We start from the raw sequence: 19,719 nt of genomic DNA on the forward strand, positions 1-19,719 counted from the left end.
TCCTTGTGTACTCGATGCAGAAGAGCTACTATTGCGAACAGAGAATTGCTCATCGTTTTCGTTGTTATTGTTATTGTTATTGTATGGGTCTGAACGTAAGAAACTACCGAATTTGGATCTCGGAACACTGGTTGTCTGTGCAAACATAGTTTTGTTCCTCTTGATTCTCTTGGATCTTTCCTTGGATAAAAGGGAGAAACCAGATTTAAGCTTACCGACATGGAGAAAAAAATGAAAAACAGAATTTCAGAAACTGTGGGTGTTGGAGTAATTTTTTCCCAAAAATCGGATGCGCGTGGGTTTCATAGTGGAGAAATTATGTATTTAAAGTAATAATTTGAATCCAATTATGCGTCGTTTGGCCGCGAAAACTTTTTCCAGGTTTTTAAGCTAGATTTTAGTTTGTAAACTTGTTATTTGGTATAAAATAAGCCCCAGAAATTGGTTGTTAGTGACATTTATTGTTGATATAGAAAATTTAGTAACAATTATAACTGTTACATGAACGTTGTTGTTACAAAAAAATTTCGTAACACTTATACGATTTCCCTGTTAGCTTAAAAAAATAATAATTTTGGGGCCCTACGCGGCCGCCTAGGTCGCCTTGCCCCTAAGCCGGCCCGGTAGTGTAGTTGGGTTTCTGTCACACATTGAGTTTGGGCTGTTACATATTGGCCTATACGTTGAATATGGCCCAAATGTGTGTCTTAGGAGGAATGCAATCCTCAGACCCTCGGTATTGCTACTATACTACCTCTTTACTTCATTACTGTATACACCATGCTACGGATAGCAAAAAGTAGTCGACGATGATCAGATTTCAGACATGTGAGATGTGGTAAAGAGATGGCCCTTGCAAGGCTAGAAATATCCCATTAGCTTCCTTAAACCTTGCAAGGAAGCTAATGGGATAGCTGATTGCATAGCTAATAGAACTGCCAGTGGAGAATGGTTTGGGAGTCCTCCATCTTGTTGAGGTGAATGAGATACTATATGACATTTGGTGTAGTTTTTTCGGTGTTGTTATCATATTACTACATACAACAATAGTATTACATATTCATGTCGAGCCAGATATACTCATGCCTGTCCTTGGCCTAATGCAATCTCTCAGTCACTAAGTTTGTAGGGCGCCAGATACTGCTTTCAGTTTGAAGTCTACACTATTCTTAACGATCGATCGGACATTTTGTTTCATGTTTTTTTTTTTGGTGAATTACTGGATTCAATGTGGGTAGGGGGATGCGAATAGTGCAGATACAGAGTCCCCAATGCAACCATATATAAAATTAATTTGATAACTGGCTTATTAGATAAACACGGAACAAAAGAAATGAACACTTTTAAAATTCATAATTTGTATTGGTATACCTTAGACTGCAAACTCAAATCACCTCTAAACCATTGATGAATGCCATGAGCTCGTTTGAATGTCGGTGACGGACTGCGATTGATAGTCAGACAAGCTGATGGAATTAACTGCAGCTCTTCTTGATATTCCCATCCCATTGCATTCATGAATAATCCCGTCAATGAATTTTGCGTCGCCAACCTCTCGATTCCTCCAATTCCGAAACTTTCCATGTTTTCTCGATGCTCGAAATACCCAATGTACTCGCAACAGATATGATCAGCTGGATTGACAAACAAATTCGGAACCCAATTCGATAGAACTGTGAACGGATCTTCTGACGGTTGTCTCTCTTGGTTGTTACCCTTCATGGCAAATGCGAGTCCCGCTGTAATCACGCTGCTAGCAACACGAAACCCATGCCTCACTTTCTTATCTTTAATCCTTTCAATTGGAGCGGAAATGAATGGTGGATTAAACAGATACGATTCAATAAAATCACCGGTTTTCGCCATATTTTTTCCTGCCAGCATTGCAATGGAAGAACCCATAGAATGTCCTGTTAACCAAACGTTACTAGCTCCACTTACAGCTACCATGTTTCTAACAGCTCGCATTGCATTTTCAAAACGAGACGTTTGGTGAAGTCCATTTTGGATAAGGCGCAGGTCTAACCTCAGATCCTGCGACACAGAATCTCGTTCAGTCATAGTTCCCCTAAAAGCAATCACATGCCGTGGGATTTCCGCGGAATAGTGGCTGTTAGCCTCTGGTTTGAATTCATATATAGCACCAAAGATAGAAGAGTCAACATCATCCACAAGCGTGCACAGTAACTGAAAATCGAAGAATTCCCACCACGGTGGTGCAAGAGCTTGCCGTTTTTCTTGGCGGTCATGCTCTAAAACATATACACCCTGAACTAAGCAAGCGGCTATTGATCTTCGGTGGTGTACATTTCCCCTTCATTGCACAATATACAAATTCTTTTATCAGCAGACGCTTTTAGTGCATACTCAGTCTCTAATGTTCTAATCCCCGAAAGCTTGAGCTAAAATGAAGTATGGATTTGGGATCCTAACAGCAAAATCAATAGAAATTCAAATAACAAATGATCCGCGTCTTACCAATCAACTATAGTTAGGTACAAAGGTCCTGAACGGCTAAAATCATCCCTCTCAGATGCAATCTCCATCTCAAAACCTACAAAATCGAATGCGACATTACCGCTTACCGTTCAAAAGAAATTCACATTAAAACAAACAGACGAATCAGAACCCAGAAACAAATAAATGGCGTCAATCATTTGTATTGCAACTTGATCCCTAATTAAAAAAATTCAATAAACAGTGTGAGAATGTACCTTGACGAAGCGGAGATCTACAACACTGATGAGGATGAAATACCGAAGAAGTCTAGGATTTTGATTCCGGGGAGGAAGAGAGTTACTGAAATCTCTGTCTCTCTTCGTCCCCTAATTGATTCTACATTTTGTGCAGAAATGAATTTTTACAGTTAAAAGTCGTTGAGCTGTAATCTACTAAGATGTAACATAAGATAACGATGTTACATTATGACTCATGTTACAACCGTTCACGTGTCCATCGCATTTATAAGTGGACCTTACGGGTCCCCGCAATCCAGAATTAGATCATGTCAAAATACAGTGGGGGCGTCCGCCTCTGAAGATGGTGAATGTCCGGTAGTTGCACCATGTGAAACTTAACTGAGACGAAGGGAAATTGGGGACATATGCCCCTCTCGGCTATCCGGTAGTTGCACTATGCGAAATGGGAATTTAGGAAAGATTTTTTAACATCCTAATTCCTAAAAATGATTGAAGGCATAATACAAATTAAATGCATCTATCTATTCTCGCGTAAAATTAAGGTGCTAACCAACCTCAAACTAAAACTGCTGCTTATACTTGAACTGTCCAAAATGTTGCATCTGATCAAGTGTGCCCCATGTCTTATACAAGGACCTACACCTATAAAATCTTACATGAAGTTACCTCTTAGCTGTATATTCAAGTTGATTTCATCAAGTTATATCACCCACCAACATGCATCTGACTATCAACATTGAATTTATGAATATATTCCAAGCCTATACTTTACTTTTCTAAAGACAGATCTTAACCGACATTTTTCTCCCACTAGTAATTACAATAGCTACAAGATCAAATACATACTACTAACAAACTTCACATATTTTGATAATTTGCTCTTTTCACTTGCCCGGAAAAGTGACTTGAAGCCTATGCCTTTCTGCTCTATTTATCCGGCAATTGACCCTTAGTGTGAACTTCATTTAACAACCTATACGCAAACAGATCAAACAAAGGTCCACGACCATGATAAAAGATCAGATAACATTGGTGCTCTGAGCAAGCACTTGAGTGCATCCTTAGGCAAAACAGATACAAGAGCCTCCATTTTAAGCCCTAAATCAGACTTCAATCCAGTTGTTCGCGCCAGATCTGCCAAGATATCGTGCCCACTAACTTCTATGCAGGGAATTCTTCTGGCAGTACAACAATATCAGCCGCTACTAGCAGCTAGTGATAAAAACAATATCAGCCGCTGACCAACCATGGTTACCTCCAGAAGAGGTTTCGTCCTCAAATCTCCAGTAATGCTTCCATAAAGAAGTTAAGGGGAGTTTGCCTATAAAAAAAATTGACGAATTCACCATGAGTGTGTCAAAGTCCTTGACTGAAATTTGCTTTGTCAACCATACCTCACAGTTCCATAACCTTGTTGAGCAAATAAATAGTTTTCCCAGCGAGGAATCTGCTCCTTTTGTGCAATAATTCATGTAAAAAGATGTACCGAATTTCTTCAACATTCCATCAGCAATCAAACCTGCAGAAATATTTCAGAAGATACATGAGGGTTCTTATTAAGCTTACAAGCATAATATTACATAACCATTTTACGCACCAATTACTTGAGAAAGCGATGAATCAAGATATACAGGTACAAAAAAAAAAGCAAAGACACCCAAACACTGCGGGATGCTCACAAATTCGAACCCATCTTAAAAAGCAAAAAGTTAGGATTTTCTACTCGTACGCTTCAACCCTGTAATGTAGGATTTAACAGAACAAATTAGTGTCCTCGATCAATCACGTAACTCACCGAAACTTTTGAGTATTTAATTTAACATAAGTGATGCATATTAAACAATTCCTTGGCCTCGAATTTACCCTGCACTACATGAATGCATCTAACTAGTGCCCGTAACAACTCCTAAACAGCTTATAACTCTCCTCAAGTTTCCTGTGTGCCATATCAATGGACAGCTGTACTATACTTAGACAAGAATTCGAGAGACAAGGAACAAGTAACTTCTGCTAAGGAAATCAGCGTCAATAATATTTCATAAATAATCCGATAACCCGATAATAGAGTATCCTTACAGCCTTACAGCATAAACACTGACAATAATCCTATCTCAACTAATGTCTCTCGTTATCTTTGTCTTATTTGAATATCTTAGGAGCAATGATCCATATATATATCATCCAAAACAGTGAACTATAAACGATAAGCATAGATCAATAGAGAGTGTTGCATTCTATATAGCATATTGTAAAATTTAAGATGATAAAAGAAAAGAAAATCAAGGTCTGAGCAAAAGCAGGAATGCCTCATCAACACAGTGCACCAGGGAGCATCCTTCCATGTACTTAAGAACTTATTCAGTATCATCAGTTAGAACATGGAAATTCGTTCAGCCATATCCTAATGAATTTTAGGAAAACGACACACTAATTTGTTTCTAAACGAATCAAAAAACAAACTAACACTTTAACCAATTAAGAATACTAAGTTCTTTGGGGGGGGGGAAATCAAAAACGTGAAACATTTTTACAAGATTTATAACCCATTTATGCCTTAGATAGATAACAAAGAGTAAAAACTTACTTCAAGTTCTGAATCCTCACACCAAGTCTTTCTTTCACTGCAAGTCTGCAACAGATTCTTTACTTGCTAAAAACATCAGGAACCACAGCATGCACTTTCAATCCTATCCAGAATTTTGACGAGGTTTGAAGAAGAAGTGTTGGGATGTTGTTGGAAAGGGAAACTAGGGCTTGGAGCGTAAGGATTTTGGGGGGGGGGGATTTAAGAAAGTATCTTGGTGGATATAAGGGTTTAGACTATAGAGGAACTGATGAATAAAATTAGGATGGTTGCTGCGAGGGAGACTAGATTTTGCTTCCTAAGAGACCAAACCAGTCACATATTAAAATGAGAACAATTTGCCTCATAAGGAAGTTCAGAGCAGACTGCCTCTAAAAGTTTGAAGAATTCACCATGACGTGGTGTGTCAACCTATACCTTACACTCCCATAACCTACTTGAGCACATAAGTAGTTAGTCCGGAAGGGAATCTGCTTCTTTAGTGCAATGAATTATTTCAAAAGATGTGCCAACTTTCTTCAAAATCCCATCAGCAGTCAAACCTGCAGAAATATTTCAGAAGATACATGAGGGTTCTTGTTAAGCTTACAAACATAAAACTACACAATGAAGCCCATTTTAAACACCAATTACTTGAGAAAGCGACAAATCAAGAAATACAGATACACAAAAAACCAAAGATGCCCAAACACTGCAGGATGCTCACAAATTCCAATCCATCTTAAAAGCCAAAAGATTAGGATTTTCTACTCATACACTTCAACCGAGTAATATAGGATTTAACAAAACAATTAGTGTCCTCCATTGATCACCTCACTCACCAAAACTTTTAAGTAGTTTAATATTAACAAAAGTGATGTATGTTAAAAAAAAATCCCCGGGCCCTGAATTTATCCTGCACCACTTGAATGCATCTAGAAAAAAATCCCTGTAGCCCTAACAACTCCTACACAGCTTATAACTATATCAGTGAACGGTTTGAAATCATTTTCACCTTCCCAGTTACTATGCAGGTTCGTAATGCCATATATCTAATCTGGGTTGAATTTGGAGCCCTCAACCAGGTTCAGATGATTTGTGTGGGCAGTAAAAGTCCAGTCTAGTTCTGTAGTATATCCATCAATTTTTCTCATAGTGATAATGAACCCAAGACCTATTATTATTCCGATCATTAGCCAATACTGTTGGTGCATATACAGATAAGATTTAGCGTCGAAATGATTAGAAAGAATGGAAAACAAAATGAAATAGCGCAACCGCTACCCTCTGAATAGACCATTTAACTCTGTACAGAGAAATCAAAGTAACATTAACCATGAATTTTGGTTTTCTGCCCCTAATGATAATCCTTTTCTCTGTTTTACTTGTTGGTAGAAGTATTCACAATGTATTCTGTTCTACCAAATCCAGAATACATCACAATTCATGAAAATAACAACATAAAATGCAGACGTACTTTTCTAGCATCCAATCATTGAAGGACACGCCCAAGCCCTCTCAAGGATGACTTCTACTTGAGGACAAGTCTAAAGTACGACAATACATCACGTTTAGGACTAACTATCAACATTCAAATCTTCACCCTATGAGACTTTAACATGCATGTTAGTAACTTAGTATGTTAGCATCACATGAACAAACTCTTAATAACCTCACATGTTCAACCTCATTAGTATCATGCTATCTCACACCTGGAATGACATTACTATCACACTCGAGTTATTGCGCTAAACTGAGCATAATGATAAAACATCTGATCAAAGAAAAAAAAAATACAGTTACGAGCTTTAGATTATTTTTGACTCTCTTTTTCTTTACCTTATTTAAATATCTTGGGACCAATGATCAATATTAATATACCGGGAAGTTTTACCAGCATACTGTGAAATTTAAGATGTCAAAAGCAAGGAAAATCATGGTGAACGAAAGCAGCATACCTTGTCAACAGAGTGAAACTGGCATGGTCCTTCCACGTGCTTATAAACTAATTCAGTACCATCACTTAGAACAAGATTAAAATTATCCACAGCACTGAAATCTGTCATTTTAACTTGAGCATCAGGTGATCGTTCACCAGCATTCTCTTGAAGGAATTTCACAAAGTCATTCCCAACACCACAAACGGCCAACTTTTTATTTTGAAAGAGATTGCTCAACATCATTCTTTTGAAAGAGATTCACATGATCAGCAAAAGTACGGTGAATGTAAATTGCATTAGGAAGATCAGAATTCTTAATGATCCTTTGATATGATTTATACTCTTTAGGACATCTAGATAAAGAATCATGCATAAATGGAGAACAGAATCTCGTCTACTTACAACTTGAGGGATCTATAGAAGGAGAACACTCTTTCACATTAACTCCAAATCCTCCATCATGTTCTTCGGATGTAGATGGACAAGGGTCTATCAGCATGTTGATCTAATCTTCAAATGACGTTTTACCATGACTGCCTATCACTTAAATCCACGAAATTCTTGCCACCTAAATTAGAAAGTATTGGAATCGGCGCGAATGACTTGACATGTTGGGGCATAATGTATTCCAGCACATTTTTCTCTTACGTAATAACAGGTTGTCTTTTTGAAACTTCATCTATCACTTTTCTTGAGCAGAACTCTTTAGTGCCTACTCTTCCTCTTTGCTAGCATATTTAGTGCAGAATTTTTCCAGCATCATTTTCTCCAAAGCAATTGCAGGTTGTTTTGACACTTCATCTTCCATTACCCAGTGATCGAGCAGAACTCTTTCATGTCTCCCATTCTGCTTTTTTATCATCTTCAGTGCTGAATTCGTCCAGCCCCTTTTTCTTCGAAGCAACAGCAGGTTATTTTGAAACGTCAGCTTGATTTGCTTGCATCTTGGATAGAATTCACTTGAAATCTGTGGATACAGAAGTAAATTAACAATAATTACATTAACATGTGCAGAGAAACACAGACTAAGTTTCTTGGTTTCATGGAGAAAAAATGACACAGACAGAAGCTTCCATTTGAACTAATCCGGTAAAAGCATTTCACAGATTTTGGTGTATATCCATTTGTTAGAGTACAAATTGAATAGCATCTAAACCCTAAGAGAGATCAATTTTGCTAAAAACAATTAAGATTAAATCCTAAACAATGAGTAAAAACTTACTTTGAAGTTCTGAACCCTAAAACCAGCAAGTCTTTGTTTCACTGCAACAGATTCTTGAATTGCTAAAAACTTCAAGAACTCTTCAGGGTTTGATACGAGAATCAATGAACTGGAGTAGCATTTTCAAGTTTTCAATCCGATCCAGAAGTTGAGGGATTTGGGATGATGTTGGAATAGAAACTAGGGTTTGGGATGTAAGGATTTTGAAGTGGGAGGAATTTGAGAAAGTGAAGCATCGCGGTGGGTTTAGAGGAACCGAGGGAGGAGGATGGGCTCATTAAAGTGTTGGGTATCCAAAGCCCAAACACTTATAAGCGATAAGTTAGTTTAGTCACTTTAGTGACACCGTTTCATTTGTAGAAACAAAAAAGTTAACTTTTCATGATATACCGATCCTCAAGACCTTCATACTTGAAGCAAGTTGTGATAGAAAATTGACCACAAGTTAAGTTTTTTTGTGAAGTAAAGTAAAATAAAACACATTGCTTTTGAATTCTGGTCTTGATTTCTGCATCTCGAGAAGCAAAAATACTTTAGAAAAGGAAGATTCTAGTAAAGTTCAAAGACCCTATAATATCCCTTTTTTCAATTTAGCCAAAATTCGGACGAACTCGAGCTCAGCCTTTAGTTGGCAACTTGGCGTGGCCAAACGTAGGTTGCAGGAGTGGAGCATTGTCTTAAAATGAGAAGGAGAAAAATACATGGCATTAACATTCTTTTTTATATGGTTTGGAACAGTGGTCTTAGGAGTTAAAGTTATTTTTGGCAATTACGGGTTTGAACCCCTACATCCGCACTGATTATATCTAAGATAATAAATAGAGATCGAATTGGTCAATATAATAACTCTATTATTAATCACTCTATAATCTAACAATAGTAATGCATAAAAATAAGAATGTAATGTCTCTTAAACCATAAGTTTCCACTATTTTCCCCCCTTAAACTTCTCTTAATCTTCTATAAATACTTGTCGGATCATTTCTCATTTCTCATATCAACTTGAGTTATTGTCTCAAGAAAAATTATGGTGAGAAATGTTTTTGATTGTATTAGTTGAAAAAAAGAAATACTTTGATCTTAAAAAGCATTCAGATTTTAGTTCAACATCTGAATTCATTTATTAACTAAATATATTTTTTCTATTTTTACTTGTGAATTTATTTTGCAGCAAGCTGTGAACATTGTTTTTTTGATCTTTGGGGTTGTTATTGCAACCCATATTCATGATGTGGTAGCACAAGGTGTTTTTAACGTTTTAGATTCAGGTGCGAAAGGTGATGGCATAAGTGACGACACACAAGTAAGTAAAAATGATTTTAGATAACAAGTACTTTTTTGTGTGTGTGTGTGTGAACAACTGCAGTACCATCCTATAATCGAGACTGAGGTTAATGAATTTTTATACGATTGTAGGCATTCATCAAAGCATGGGATGCCACATGCAAGGAACCCACCGGGATACCAAAAATGGTTATTCCAAAAGGAAAGAGTTTCTTGGTTATGCCAACCACATTTCCTGGCCCATGCAAAGCCAAAAACATCTCCGTTGAGGTTCGTATATACGCATACCGGTCTGTGTTTTTATTTTTTTTCAGATAAATGCATTGCAGAGCCAAGTATTGACTGAGGTAGTTGTCGTATAAAGCTTGGCCTTTTACTTTATCTCTTGCACCCCCATAGTGATTTCAGATGTAAATATTATGTTTCTGTTGCATTTTTTATTTAATTAGCTCGCGGGAACAATTGTAGCACCTGAGTCTCCTAAGGCGTGGGCTGGAAAGGATTCAGGGGGATGGCTCATATTCGCCAACATTGCTGGCCTTAAAGTATATGGAGGTGGTGTAATCGATGGACGCGGAAAAGCTTGGTGGGAACAGTCATGCCATAACCCTAAGTCGTTGAATCATGCGGTAAATACTAGTGATATATGTAGTTTGTACAGATTTTATATTTTCAATATGGTTTGATTGATTATATCTTCTCTTTTCTGGACAGGGATGCAGCAAGCGACAACCAACAGTAAGTATCAGCGGATCGAGTCGATGTATTTATTTTATTTAATTTTGCAGGGTTCAGTGAAAAAGAAACGTACACACTACATTTTTGCATGTGATTGCAGGCTATCCACTTCATTAAAACAGATGGTGGCCAATTCAGAGATATTACGGTCCAAAACGGTCAAATGTTTCATGTAGCTCTCATGGGTCTGGATGGTTTCGAGGCCTACAATATCAAGATTAACGCTCCTACAGAAGCTCCCAACACTGATGGAATTCACACCATGAATGTTAAAAATGTAGTTATTGCTGACAGCCAATTTAGGAGCGGTAAGTTTCACATATATTTGAAGTGCATAATGCGATCTCTTTTCATTCATTCATCCAACTACATAGAACTCTTAGTTTTTGTTTTAATTCTGTAAACATTTCATCAGGTGATGATTGTGTGTCAATTGGAGAAGGAAGTTCATTTGTTTACGTCCGCAACTGTCACTGTGGACCTGGACACGGAGTAAGGTTAGTAATAAGTCAATGTTGATATGTATTTGTAGATGGAGTCTATATGTTTTCCATTTTATTTGACGACCGTTGCTTTATGTGCAGTATTGGAAGCTTAGGTTCAGGAGGAACGAACGTAGCAGTGGAAGAGATTCATGTTGAAAAGATTGAATTTGTTGGCACCATGTTTGGTTGCAGAATCAAGACTTATCCGGTAACTTACCTGCATTTTTATGGAGACTCCATAGAGCTACTTGGCCTAACAATTTCATACATTTCAGGGCGGGAAAGGGTATTGCCGAAAAGTGACATACAAGAATTCCAATTTCACCAATGTATTGAATCCAATCTTCATCGATCAGTATTACTTTACCCCGGAAACCGTAAATGAGGTGTGTAAATCACTTTTTTACCTCTCATTCTGGTATTAATGAACATCCAAAATTTTATAGGCACTTCATTTCTTTTTCTTTTGATGCAGGGAAGCGCTGTTAAGATTAGTGACGTAACCTTCGAAGGTTTGACAGGAACAGCTGACACACTTGTACCATCTGCTATCACAATGAAATGTAGCAAGATGTTGGGTTGTGACGGTATTAAATTCAATAAGATCAACATAACACCTGTGAAGCCTGGAGTGAAACTTGTCTCAACTGTTAAAAATGCCCGTGGAGCTATACTAGGACCCGTTGAACCTGCCGTGCCGGATTTGGTTAAATCTGCTTGATGTACCAATGCTGCATCATTTTATATCAAGCAATTGGCTAAAATCCCAGCCTGATCAACTACGATGATAATTCCGATATCGGATCTGATTACTCTTCTTTAAGCATTTTATGCTCATAATAAGATATTGTAACTCGTTTTACCACAGTTGAGGCCCAAGGGTGCAATTTTGCAATATTATCCATGTAAAGATGTTTTCCGTTGGTGGTCTTGAATAGTTATACTTTTAAAGTGGCATTTGCTTTTTGTTATTTTCGTTGTTGCTTCGACTTCTAAAATTAACTGTTCTACATTTATTGTTTCTTTGTGAATCTAAACTTTTGTCCAATTATTTTTTATTTTTTTTTCATTTCAATATTGAATAATATAAATAAATTGACAACGATTACATATCGTCGTCAATGTCTACATTGGAGGTGGGCAAACGGGCGATAAGCTGGGTGCCAAGACCTTTTTGAATGACAATGCCTAGCCTATGAAAAAGAGAGCCGCCCATGTTAGTGTTAACATCATGACTAGCAAGGCAGTTTCTTAATCGTTTCAGAAATGCTATAGTATCTTCACCTAACTCTTCTAAGGTAGTGAAAGCCAGTACTCTAAATCCGTATCCATTGGCATTTATCAAGATATTTATTGCACTTACGTGATATTGCAGCGGAAATAGCATGTCCCGGCGTAAAGTTGCGAGTTCTGGCACTTGTAAAAGGTGACACTCCTATGACATCAAAGTAAACGTCTTTGCCATTCTCCCAATTATAGACCATAATATCTGTCGGCTTTAAATCCTTATTGGAGTTGGAGGAGATACCTAAGGATGCTTCCTTCCTAGCAGGTACACTGGCTTTGTAACATATATCAGCCAATACATCTCTAGCGAGATCATGTCGAAATTTGGATCCCACATCCTTAGCGCAGTGCAAAGCATGATCATCAAAAATGTCCATGGGTTTCTTGCAGCTAATACACGGAGTATCGGTATCGAAAATGGGTATACCAAGGAACCATAATATTGGGCATACCAAAATCTTCCAAGGCATACTGAATGAAGACAAAAAAGGTTGTGAAATAGCAAAATCAGATAACCCCTTAACCCAATTTTTTTTTAATGGCAAATCTTCCCTTTATGTATTAGTGTTAATAATCTTGATTAGTGATTAAATATTTTGTTTAGTGATTAAAATAATTTTTAGAATTATAAGAGTTGTTTAGATGAAAAATTTGAGGAAAAAAAATCAAAGTTTTGGTTTGGTTAAGAAGGAGAGAAAGAGAAGGAGAAAGTGAGAAAATTCTAATTCTTGATTCAATGGAGGATGAGGAGGGTCATATATCATCTAAAAAACCTAGAAAAATACACATCAACTACACCAATGATTCCCAAATGGCTGATTTCTTAGATTATGTGAATGATTTTACACCCACTCAAACTCAAACACAAACTCAAGATGATGATTTTTATGAGCCAAATCCTGATGATGAAGACATTGATGAGGAACCCAATGCTTCTAATACACAGGTACACTTATATCATATACTTAATCTCACTTTTATAGCTCTCAATTATCAAAAGTTAGGTTTTTTGAATCATGGTTCGGCGAAACAGGTTGAGGTTCAGCTTACATCTATTAGCCGCATCTACCAATTGATGAACGGTTCGGCTTATTGAATCTGTTTACTGCATGCGCCGAACCTATAATTTCCAATTCCAAGCCTTTTGCTAGACACTAGTTCGGCTTATATGAAAGTTTCATAGTAAGCCGAACAACATCCTGAATAGCCCGGAATAGAATCATTACTAATTCGGCTTACATATCCAAAATCGTATGTGCCGAACATAATTTTTTAATTTCTGGGTTGAAATATTGTTATTGGTCCGGCACATATGGAGAATATCGTATCAGCCGAAACCTCTTATGTTTAAGGTTCGGCACATAATATGATTATAGTCTGAGCCGAACATGAATTTGTAAATTTTTGGGTTAAAATATTGTTCGTGGTTCGGAACATATTGAGGATATGGTAAAAGCCGAAACCTCTTATGTTCAAGGTTCGGCACATAATATGATTATCGTCTGAGCCGAACATGAATTTGTTAATTTTTGGGTTAAAATATTGTTCGTGGTTCAGCACATATTGAGGATATCGTATAAGCCGAAACCTGTAAATGTTTTTAGTTCGGCACATAATGTGATTATCGAATGCGCCGAACCTTGTTATTATATTCCCTTTCTAGTATTTAACCTTGTGATATTCTTTGTAGATTGTGCTTGGTCCCATGGAAAATCAACCTGATCCAATAGACATAATTCACGAGGATACCAAGGATCACTTCCAAAATGATTTGGTATGTAAGAAACTTTTGTTTACCTTAATATTGTCGGAATATTCCAAAGTTTTTCTTACAAATTACTTGTTTTGGAATGAACGTAGATATGGAAAACTAAACCAGAAGTTTTAGATTGGCTTGAGGAACACGCGATGAAGATAAATTGTGTACTAGTTAAAGGACAACAAAGCCGATGGGATCGGTTTGAAATGATTTGTGAGCGTAGTGGAACCGGCGCTAGCAAGGTTAAAAAGGGTACTGTATACGTTGGGAAAACCGGGAGAAAGAATAGGACGAAGACGAAGAAAAGAAATTGCCCTTTCAAGATCGTTTTCAACCTCAAGAATAAGTCCATGAACAAAGAAGATCAATATTGGATAATGAATAAAGATATGGATTGTCGTCATAACCACCCACGTTTGTATTTGAAATTCTTTCCCTTCCATCGTCGCCATTCCTCTAGAGCTCGAACTTCAATCTCAGAGTTTGTTTCACCTTTGAGTAGATATCGACTCACAATCCGAACTAAAGCTATGAAGTCTGTTATTTTTTCTTAATACTTATAATTCGGCAAAACAAGGACGCACTATCCCGGTTGTGAGGATTACCTGTTTCCGTGCTGAAGGCTTCATGAATTCTAACCAAGTAGTACATACTCATCAAACCATTTACTCGTCGTTCTTCACCCTTCTTTGGATAGTATGCTACATAAAATTAGTGCAAAGAGATAAATCTTCTTCTAGAGTAAACTTAGGAGTTGGGGGTGCCATTTGTTGAGCATATGTGGTTAAGAATATGAAAAAACATGTAGGTATATATAGAATATAGTTTTACAACGGCTATATCTTTCAAAAAAAAAAGAGTCGTTCCTAGATTTTCGTGAAAAAAAGTAAAGGTTCGGCTTATAGAAATTTTAGAACATAAGCCGAACCTATATACATAACGGCTATTTTTTTAAAAATTTTGAAAATTTTTACAGATTCGGATCACCATATTGGTGAGATTTAAACCGAACTATATACTGGATTACACCAATAATGATTTTTAAGGCTCGGCTTATAACTCAAATTATAGAAAAAGCCGAACCTGAAGGACAAATGATTCGGCGCGTAACTAACATTAGAGGATAAGCCGAACTCTATACATTCGGCGCATAACTGTTAAGCTATTCACTAAAACATGAAATTGAAGGTGTCCATAATCCAATCCCAGCACCATTAAAAACAAAGTTGAGCACCTAAAAGCAAAGGTGTTTGCAACACCATAAAAGTGTACTTAAAACTTAAAAAAAACATTAAAAGGAAGTTGGAAACATAAAAGGGCATTTAACCACGACCCCTCTTCTTAGTGGTAGGCTTTTGTGCGGGTTCCTCGGGTCCTTCTCCTTTGTTGATGATTGCATCCCACTTTTTGTAGAGGTAGTTTTGTTCTTCCACGGTCATTGGTGTTTTGCAATCAATTTTTTCCTTCATTTTTTTCAACATCTCCCTACCCACGGCATTGGTCCTGACACAAGTATGAAAGTTATAAGACTAATTCGGCGCAAGTATGAATCATGTCTTGAAATTTTTATTAGCTTACACAGAGAGTGGATCGGCTCATACCACAAAACAATTATAAGCCGATCCTACACATTCGGCTCACAACCGATACCGTCGAATAAGCCGAAACTATGATTATGAACTCAAACATGTATTCGGCGCAACATGATATCATATAAATAAGCCGATCCTATACACTTGTAAAATTTATGAAATTTTAACAATGATATTCGGCGCAACCCTAATACTATCGAATAAGCCGAATCTAGACTTATGAATTGAAACATTTATTCGGCGCAAAACTAATACAACCATACAAGCCGATCCTAAGCACATGCAAAAATTCTGAAATTCAATCAACATTTATTCGGCGAAAAACTAATACAACCATACAAGCCGATCCTAAGCACATGCAAAAATTCTGAAATTCAAACAACATTTATTCGGCACAAAACTAATACTACCATACAAACCGATCCTACGCACATGCAAAATTTCTGAAATTCACAAAACATATTCGGCACAAAACTAAAACCATCGAATAAGCCGATCCTAAATATAAGTCTCTGTGTCACTAAGTTCGGCTCAAAACGGATGTCAGATCTACGCTGAGTCGTTCATGTGCACTTTCAGGGTTCAGTTTCAAGAACAGCTCGGCGCACATCTAACATTTGTTTTACGCTGAACCGTACCCTGTAACCGCCGCAGAACACATGATTTTGACGAATTAAATCGACCAAAACAATCAAAAACATCAAATATGAGATGGGTTTGTAGAACTAACCTTCTTATTCTCATTTACGGAGTTGGTTCTTCTTCAATCTCTTCTTCCGGTTGATTTTGTGGTTGATTTTGAGTTTGTTCTTCACTCTCTAAATCTTCTTCTTCATCAATAGGTTGTTCACTCGATCGATACTGCCTTACGACGACCCATTATATAGTTTCACGAATCGACAATTAAATTTCCGCGATGAAAAAAAAAAGAAAGGGAAGGGTGAATGAGTTCGGCTGTGGAGAGGAAGAAGAAGAAGGTGAATGAAACTGATTTTAGGTGTAGTTGATTATAGGTTTTGTATTAGGGTTATGGATAGATTAGTAGTAATTTAAAGGATTTAAGGGCATATAGGTAATTGAACCACCCCATAGGGTACCCCTTATAAGGTCACCCAAGTTAGGACTAGTGCCTTGTATGCCTAAGAAGATTTTGGTATGCCCAATATTATGGACTGCACGGAAATGTCTAGGCCCAATATTATGGACTGCGGTATTGAAGGACTGCGCGGAAATGTCTAGGCCCAACAGTCTGGTTAAGCCCGTTGATTGGGATGGCTTTGAGGAAATCCATTGCGTGCGGCAATCTATTGCTTTGCCAAAGAAATAAATCACGCTCAGAGAGGAAGTAGTCTGTGGGTATCTTGTCCTTAAAAACACCAAAGTATTTAACCGCCAGTGTCTTCATGAACTTAGGGGCGGCGTCGTTGATGTTAAAGTTGGATTGAGATAAACCACAGGCCTGTGTGTATGACTCCAAGGCAGACAGGTAGCTACAACTCGATTCCAGGGTAGAAGAGCTAGATAGAATAAATTTTTGCGGGAGTTGAGTTTGAGCACGAGAAGCAATATAGCAGTACTTTCCTGTGTCCGACATGGTGAGTATACCGAGCCCTCCTTCTTTGATTGGCAGGGTAACGATGCGTTGTTGTACCACGCCAAAATCTGCACCGTCCCCAACCACTAATTTGCTTAAGTATTGCATAAGGTGCTTGTCAAACTCTGCAGCAGCTGATTGTATAGCCTGTGGATTAGTAGTGCGCAAAGAAAAGTATAACTTTGAGACGCCACTACAACTTCGTAAAAGAAGCAGTTCGCTCTGTGGGTCTTCCAGTTTTTGAATACACTCCATAAGCTGCACGGTTTTGTCTACTCTAGCATGCACCAGATTACTGCAGTATTGCATGTCGATACTAACAGGCCCTCCCAGCAGCTTACCACCAACGGATTGCTTCCCTATGCGTGTCGGAAAAACACCAGGTCTTCTAGGATCAGGTGTTGGCCAGAAGATTTCCGTTTTGGCAATATTCAGATGTAATCCTCTCCTTGGGCCTTCCACTTTCAAGATCTTCAAAGCTTTTGCAACCTCAAGAGTGTCCCCTCCAATGGTCCCATCATCTAGGTACCATGCATGGAAGTCGAGCTTGCATTGAGATGCAATCGATTGTGCTAGTGGCTGCAAAACTAAAGCGAATAGGAGAGGTCCTAAGGGGTCTCTCTGCTAGACGCCCTTTGCCGATGAGAGGATATTATCATTGTAATATAACCTGGCCGGTGTTGAGTAGCAGAATTCTACCCATCGTGCGATGCTAGGGCAATGAGTCCGTACCTCCTGGATTAATGTAGATCTGTCCACAAGGTTAAAGGCATTGGAGAAGTCGATCAACAACATGGTCGTGTTGGAATCACTGCCTTTCACTTCTAGTAGCCTGTTAGCAGCATGCATATACCTTCAGCACCATAAGGTATTCCCACACTGAACTGATAGGTGCCAAGATATTCCGTCATTTCCTTGCTAACGGAGGTTGCAGCTAGTTTAAAGCACAATATCCTCCATATAGTGCCAACTGTGATTGGTCTCAGGCCTCCGCCAGGTTTCAGCAATGGGGTGAGAGGCGCACTGGCGACATATTCTCCAAGGATAGATGGGCACTTACCAGAAATCCATAGGTTGACAACTGCAGCTATTGATTGGAGCAAGTCCTCAGCAGCGGCAGGTCCTTTCAAAGCATCAAGTAGATGTTGGGCTCTAAGGCCATCTCTGCCGCATGCGGTCCCTTTCGGAAAGCTCTTAATTGCTGCTAGCACAGAAGTTGTGTCTACCGTCAAAGCAGCAGTTGAGATGTCTGCAAGAGGAATCACAGGTGGGGGTGAGGGTGGATGCTTTTGCTGAAGCTCATATAGTGTGCCTGGTGTTGCAGGTGCTACTCCATTGGATGACAAGATACGAATAGCTGCAGAATAATGTCCATAGCTGATCTTTTTTCTGCATGCATCTACGTTGGAGTTCTTCTTCTTGTTGGCAGCAGGCCTGTGCTTTAGTTTTGGTTTCGGTTTAGAAAAGCCCAACAGTTTTTGAGTGAGATTAAAACATCCATTAGGTTCATTCCATTGCAGCAGTGCCTGGTTGATAGCCGTTATCTGGAGCTTCTTCCTTGTGCCGGAGCGCTCTTCAGTTGAACTCTTGGGGATATAGAGATTCAAAGTGCATGCATGGAGTAATAGCAGTTGCAACCAAGTCTGCACACACGTTGGCCTGGCAATAACATTGTCCAAAGCAGTTTTGAAGGTGCGTGAAAATTGCAGACGACATGGTGCAGGGATACTTACAATAGTGGTGATACGCTTCTTCATAACCATGTCTAACATTTCCACCGTAAGACGAACTGCCTCTTCATCTGTCATGGGATGATTCCTTTCAGGATTAACACTTGATGGACCAGCGTTGTATGGAGGTTTGACTACAACATAAATAAGGAAATCAACCTCATTGCCATTCAAAGGACCGGCATAAACTTCAGCAGGATGAGATTTGGAGGATCAAGGTTTCTTCCATGCATGAATGTGCAAGCATTTAATGCATAACCACATTTGCATGTCCGACGGTAATCTCTCCCAAGCATCGAAGCAATCAGCATTATTCCGTATTCTATCTCTGCAAATCTCTTTGGTGTTGTCAGTACAAAAGTGCATATCTGAGACGTGCCGATACAATGCACTTTTGACATAACCGTTTCCTCGAACTCCATCGCTGCAGCCATCATAATTTTTGAAGGGGCAGTGAACCCGTTGTGTAGATATGGCTAGGCTTCGAGATAGTGTAGGAGATTGCGAATCAGACGCGGTAGGATGATGAGTTCTGGGGTTAGGGGTGGATGATCGTGTTCTAGGTATGTTCTTCAAAAATAAAAACAAGAAACTGTAACTGCTATAAACCGAAACAGAAATCTCGAATTGTGAAAAACAATGGCATCTTTGGATGTAGGCAACAATAATAACGAGGAGGAGGAAGATTGGAATGATGCAAGGGCTGAATTCACAGGCGAAAGAGGGATGACGAATCTGGTTTTCAGTCGCCAGAAAAGTCGCCCCAAAATCGCCAGATGTTTCATCTATTTCAATATTGTTCATAGAAAATGATTAATATTTTAGT

General features: G+C 38.4%; 2 protein-coding genes and 1 long non-coding RNA gene across 3 annotated transcripts; 1 reads left to right on the top strand and 2 right to left on the bottom strand.

The window, feature by feature from the left end:
• Positions 1 to 1,265: 1,265 nt before the first annotated feature.
• LOC113321109 (GDSL esterase/lipase At4g10955-like) lies at positions 1,266 to 2,846 on the bottom strand. Its single transcript, XM_026568993.1, has 3 exons — positions 2,715 to 2,846; positions 2,479 to 2,554; positions 1,266 to 2,314 (listed from the first exon to the last, which is right to left on the bottom strand). The coding sequence occupies exons 2-3, from the start codon at positions 2,544 to 2,546 to the stop codon at positions 1,351 to 1,353; spliced, it is 1,032 nt and encodes a 343-aa protein (XP_026424778.1). The 5' UTR covers positions 2,547 to 2,554; positions 2,715 to 2,846; the 3' UTR covers positions 1,266 to 1,350.
• A 577-nt stretch (positions 2,847 to 3,423) lies between these two features.
• Positions 3,424 to 8,625, bottom strand: LOC113320431. The gene is made up of 5 exons (XR_003346097.1): positions 8,425 to 8,625; positions 7,221 to 8,169; positions 5,284 to 5,825; positions 4,094 to 4,218; positions 3,424 to 4,020 (listed from the first exon to the last, which is right to left on the bottom strand). It is a non-coding gene; the product is annotated as an uncharacterized LOC113320431 (long non-coding RNA).
• Positions 8,626 to 9,393: 768 nt separating this feature from the next.
• On the top strand, positions 9,394 to 11,962 carry LOC113321086 (polygalacturonase-like). The gene is made up of 10 exons (XM_026568969.1): positions 9,394 to 9,454; positions 9,596 to 9,727; positions 9,841 to 9,978; positions 10,158 to 10,337; positions 10,423 to 10,446; positions 10,547 to 10,754; positions 10,862 to 10,943; positions 11,031 to 11,139; positions 11,207 to 11,317; positions 11,407 to 11,962. The coding sequence occupies exons 1-10, from the start codon at positions 9,452 to 9,454 to the stop codon at positions 11,650 to 11,652; spliced, it is 1,233 nt and encodes a 410-aa protein (XP_026424754.1). The 5' UTR covers positions 9,394 to 9,451; the 3' UTR covers positions 11,653 to 11,962.
• The last annotated feature ends 7,757 nt before the right edge of the window (positions 11,963 to 19,719 follow it).

The sequence above is a fragment of the Papaver somniferum genome, chromosome 11, assembly GCF_003573695.1.
Source record: "Papaver somniferum cultivar HN1 chromosome 11, ASM357369v1, whole genome shotgun sequence".
NCBI lineage: Eukaryota > Viridiplantae > Streptophyta > Magnoliopsida > Ranunculales > Papaveraceae > Papaver > Papaver somniferum.

What these genes read in the sequence shown, in the direction of transcription:
- LOC113321109 (XM_026568993.1), bottom strand. Translation starts at nt 2,546, where the DNA reads ATGGAGATTGCATCTGAGAGGGATGATTTTAGCCGTTCAGGACCTTTG. An exon ending in TACCTAACTATAGTTGATTG is followed by an intron (nt 2,315 to 2,478) that starts GTAAGACGCGGA and finishes TGTGCAATGAAG; the next exon opens with GGGAAATGTACACCACCGAA.
- LOC113321086 (XM_026568969.1), top strand. An exon ending in GCAGCAAGCGACAACCAACA is followed by an intron (nt 10,447 to 10,546) that starts GTAAGTATCAGC and finishes ATGTGATTGCAG; the next exon opens with GCTATCCACTTCATTAAAAC. An exon ending in GGACCTGGACACGGAGTAAG is followed by an intron (nt 10,944 to 11,030) that starts GTTAGTAATAAG and finishes CTTTATGTGCAG; the next exon opens with TATTGGAAGCTTAGGTTCAG.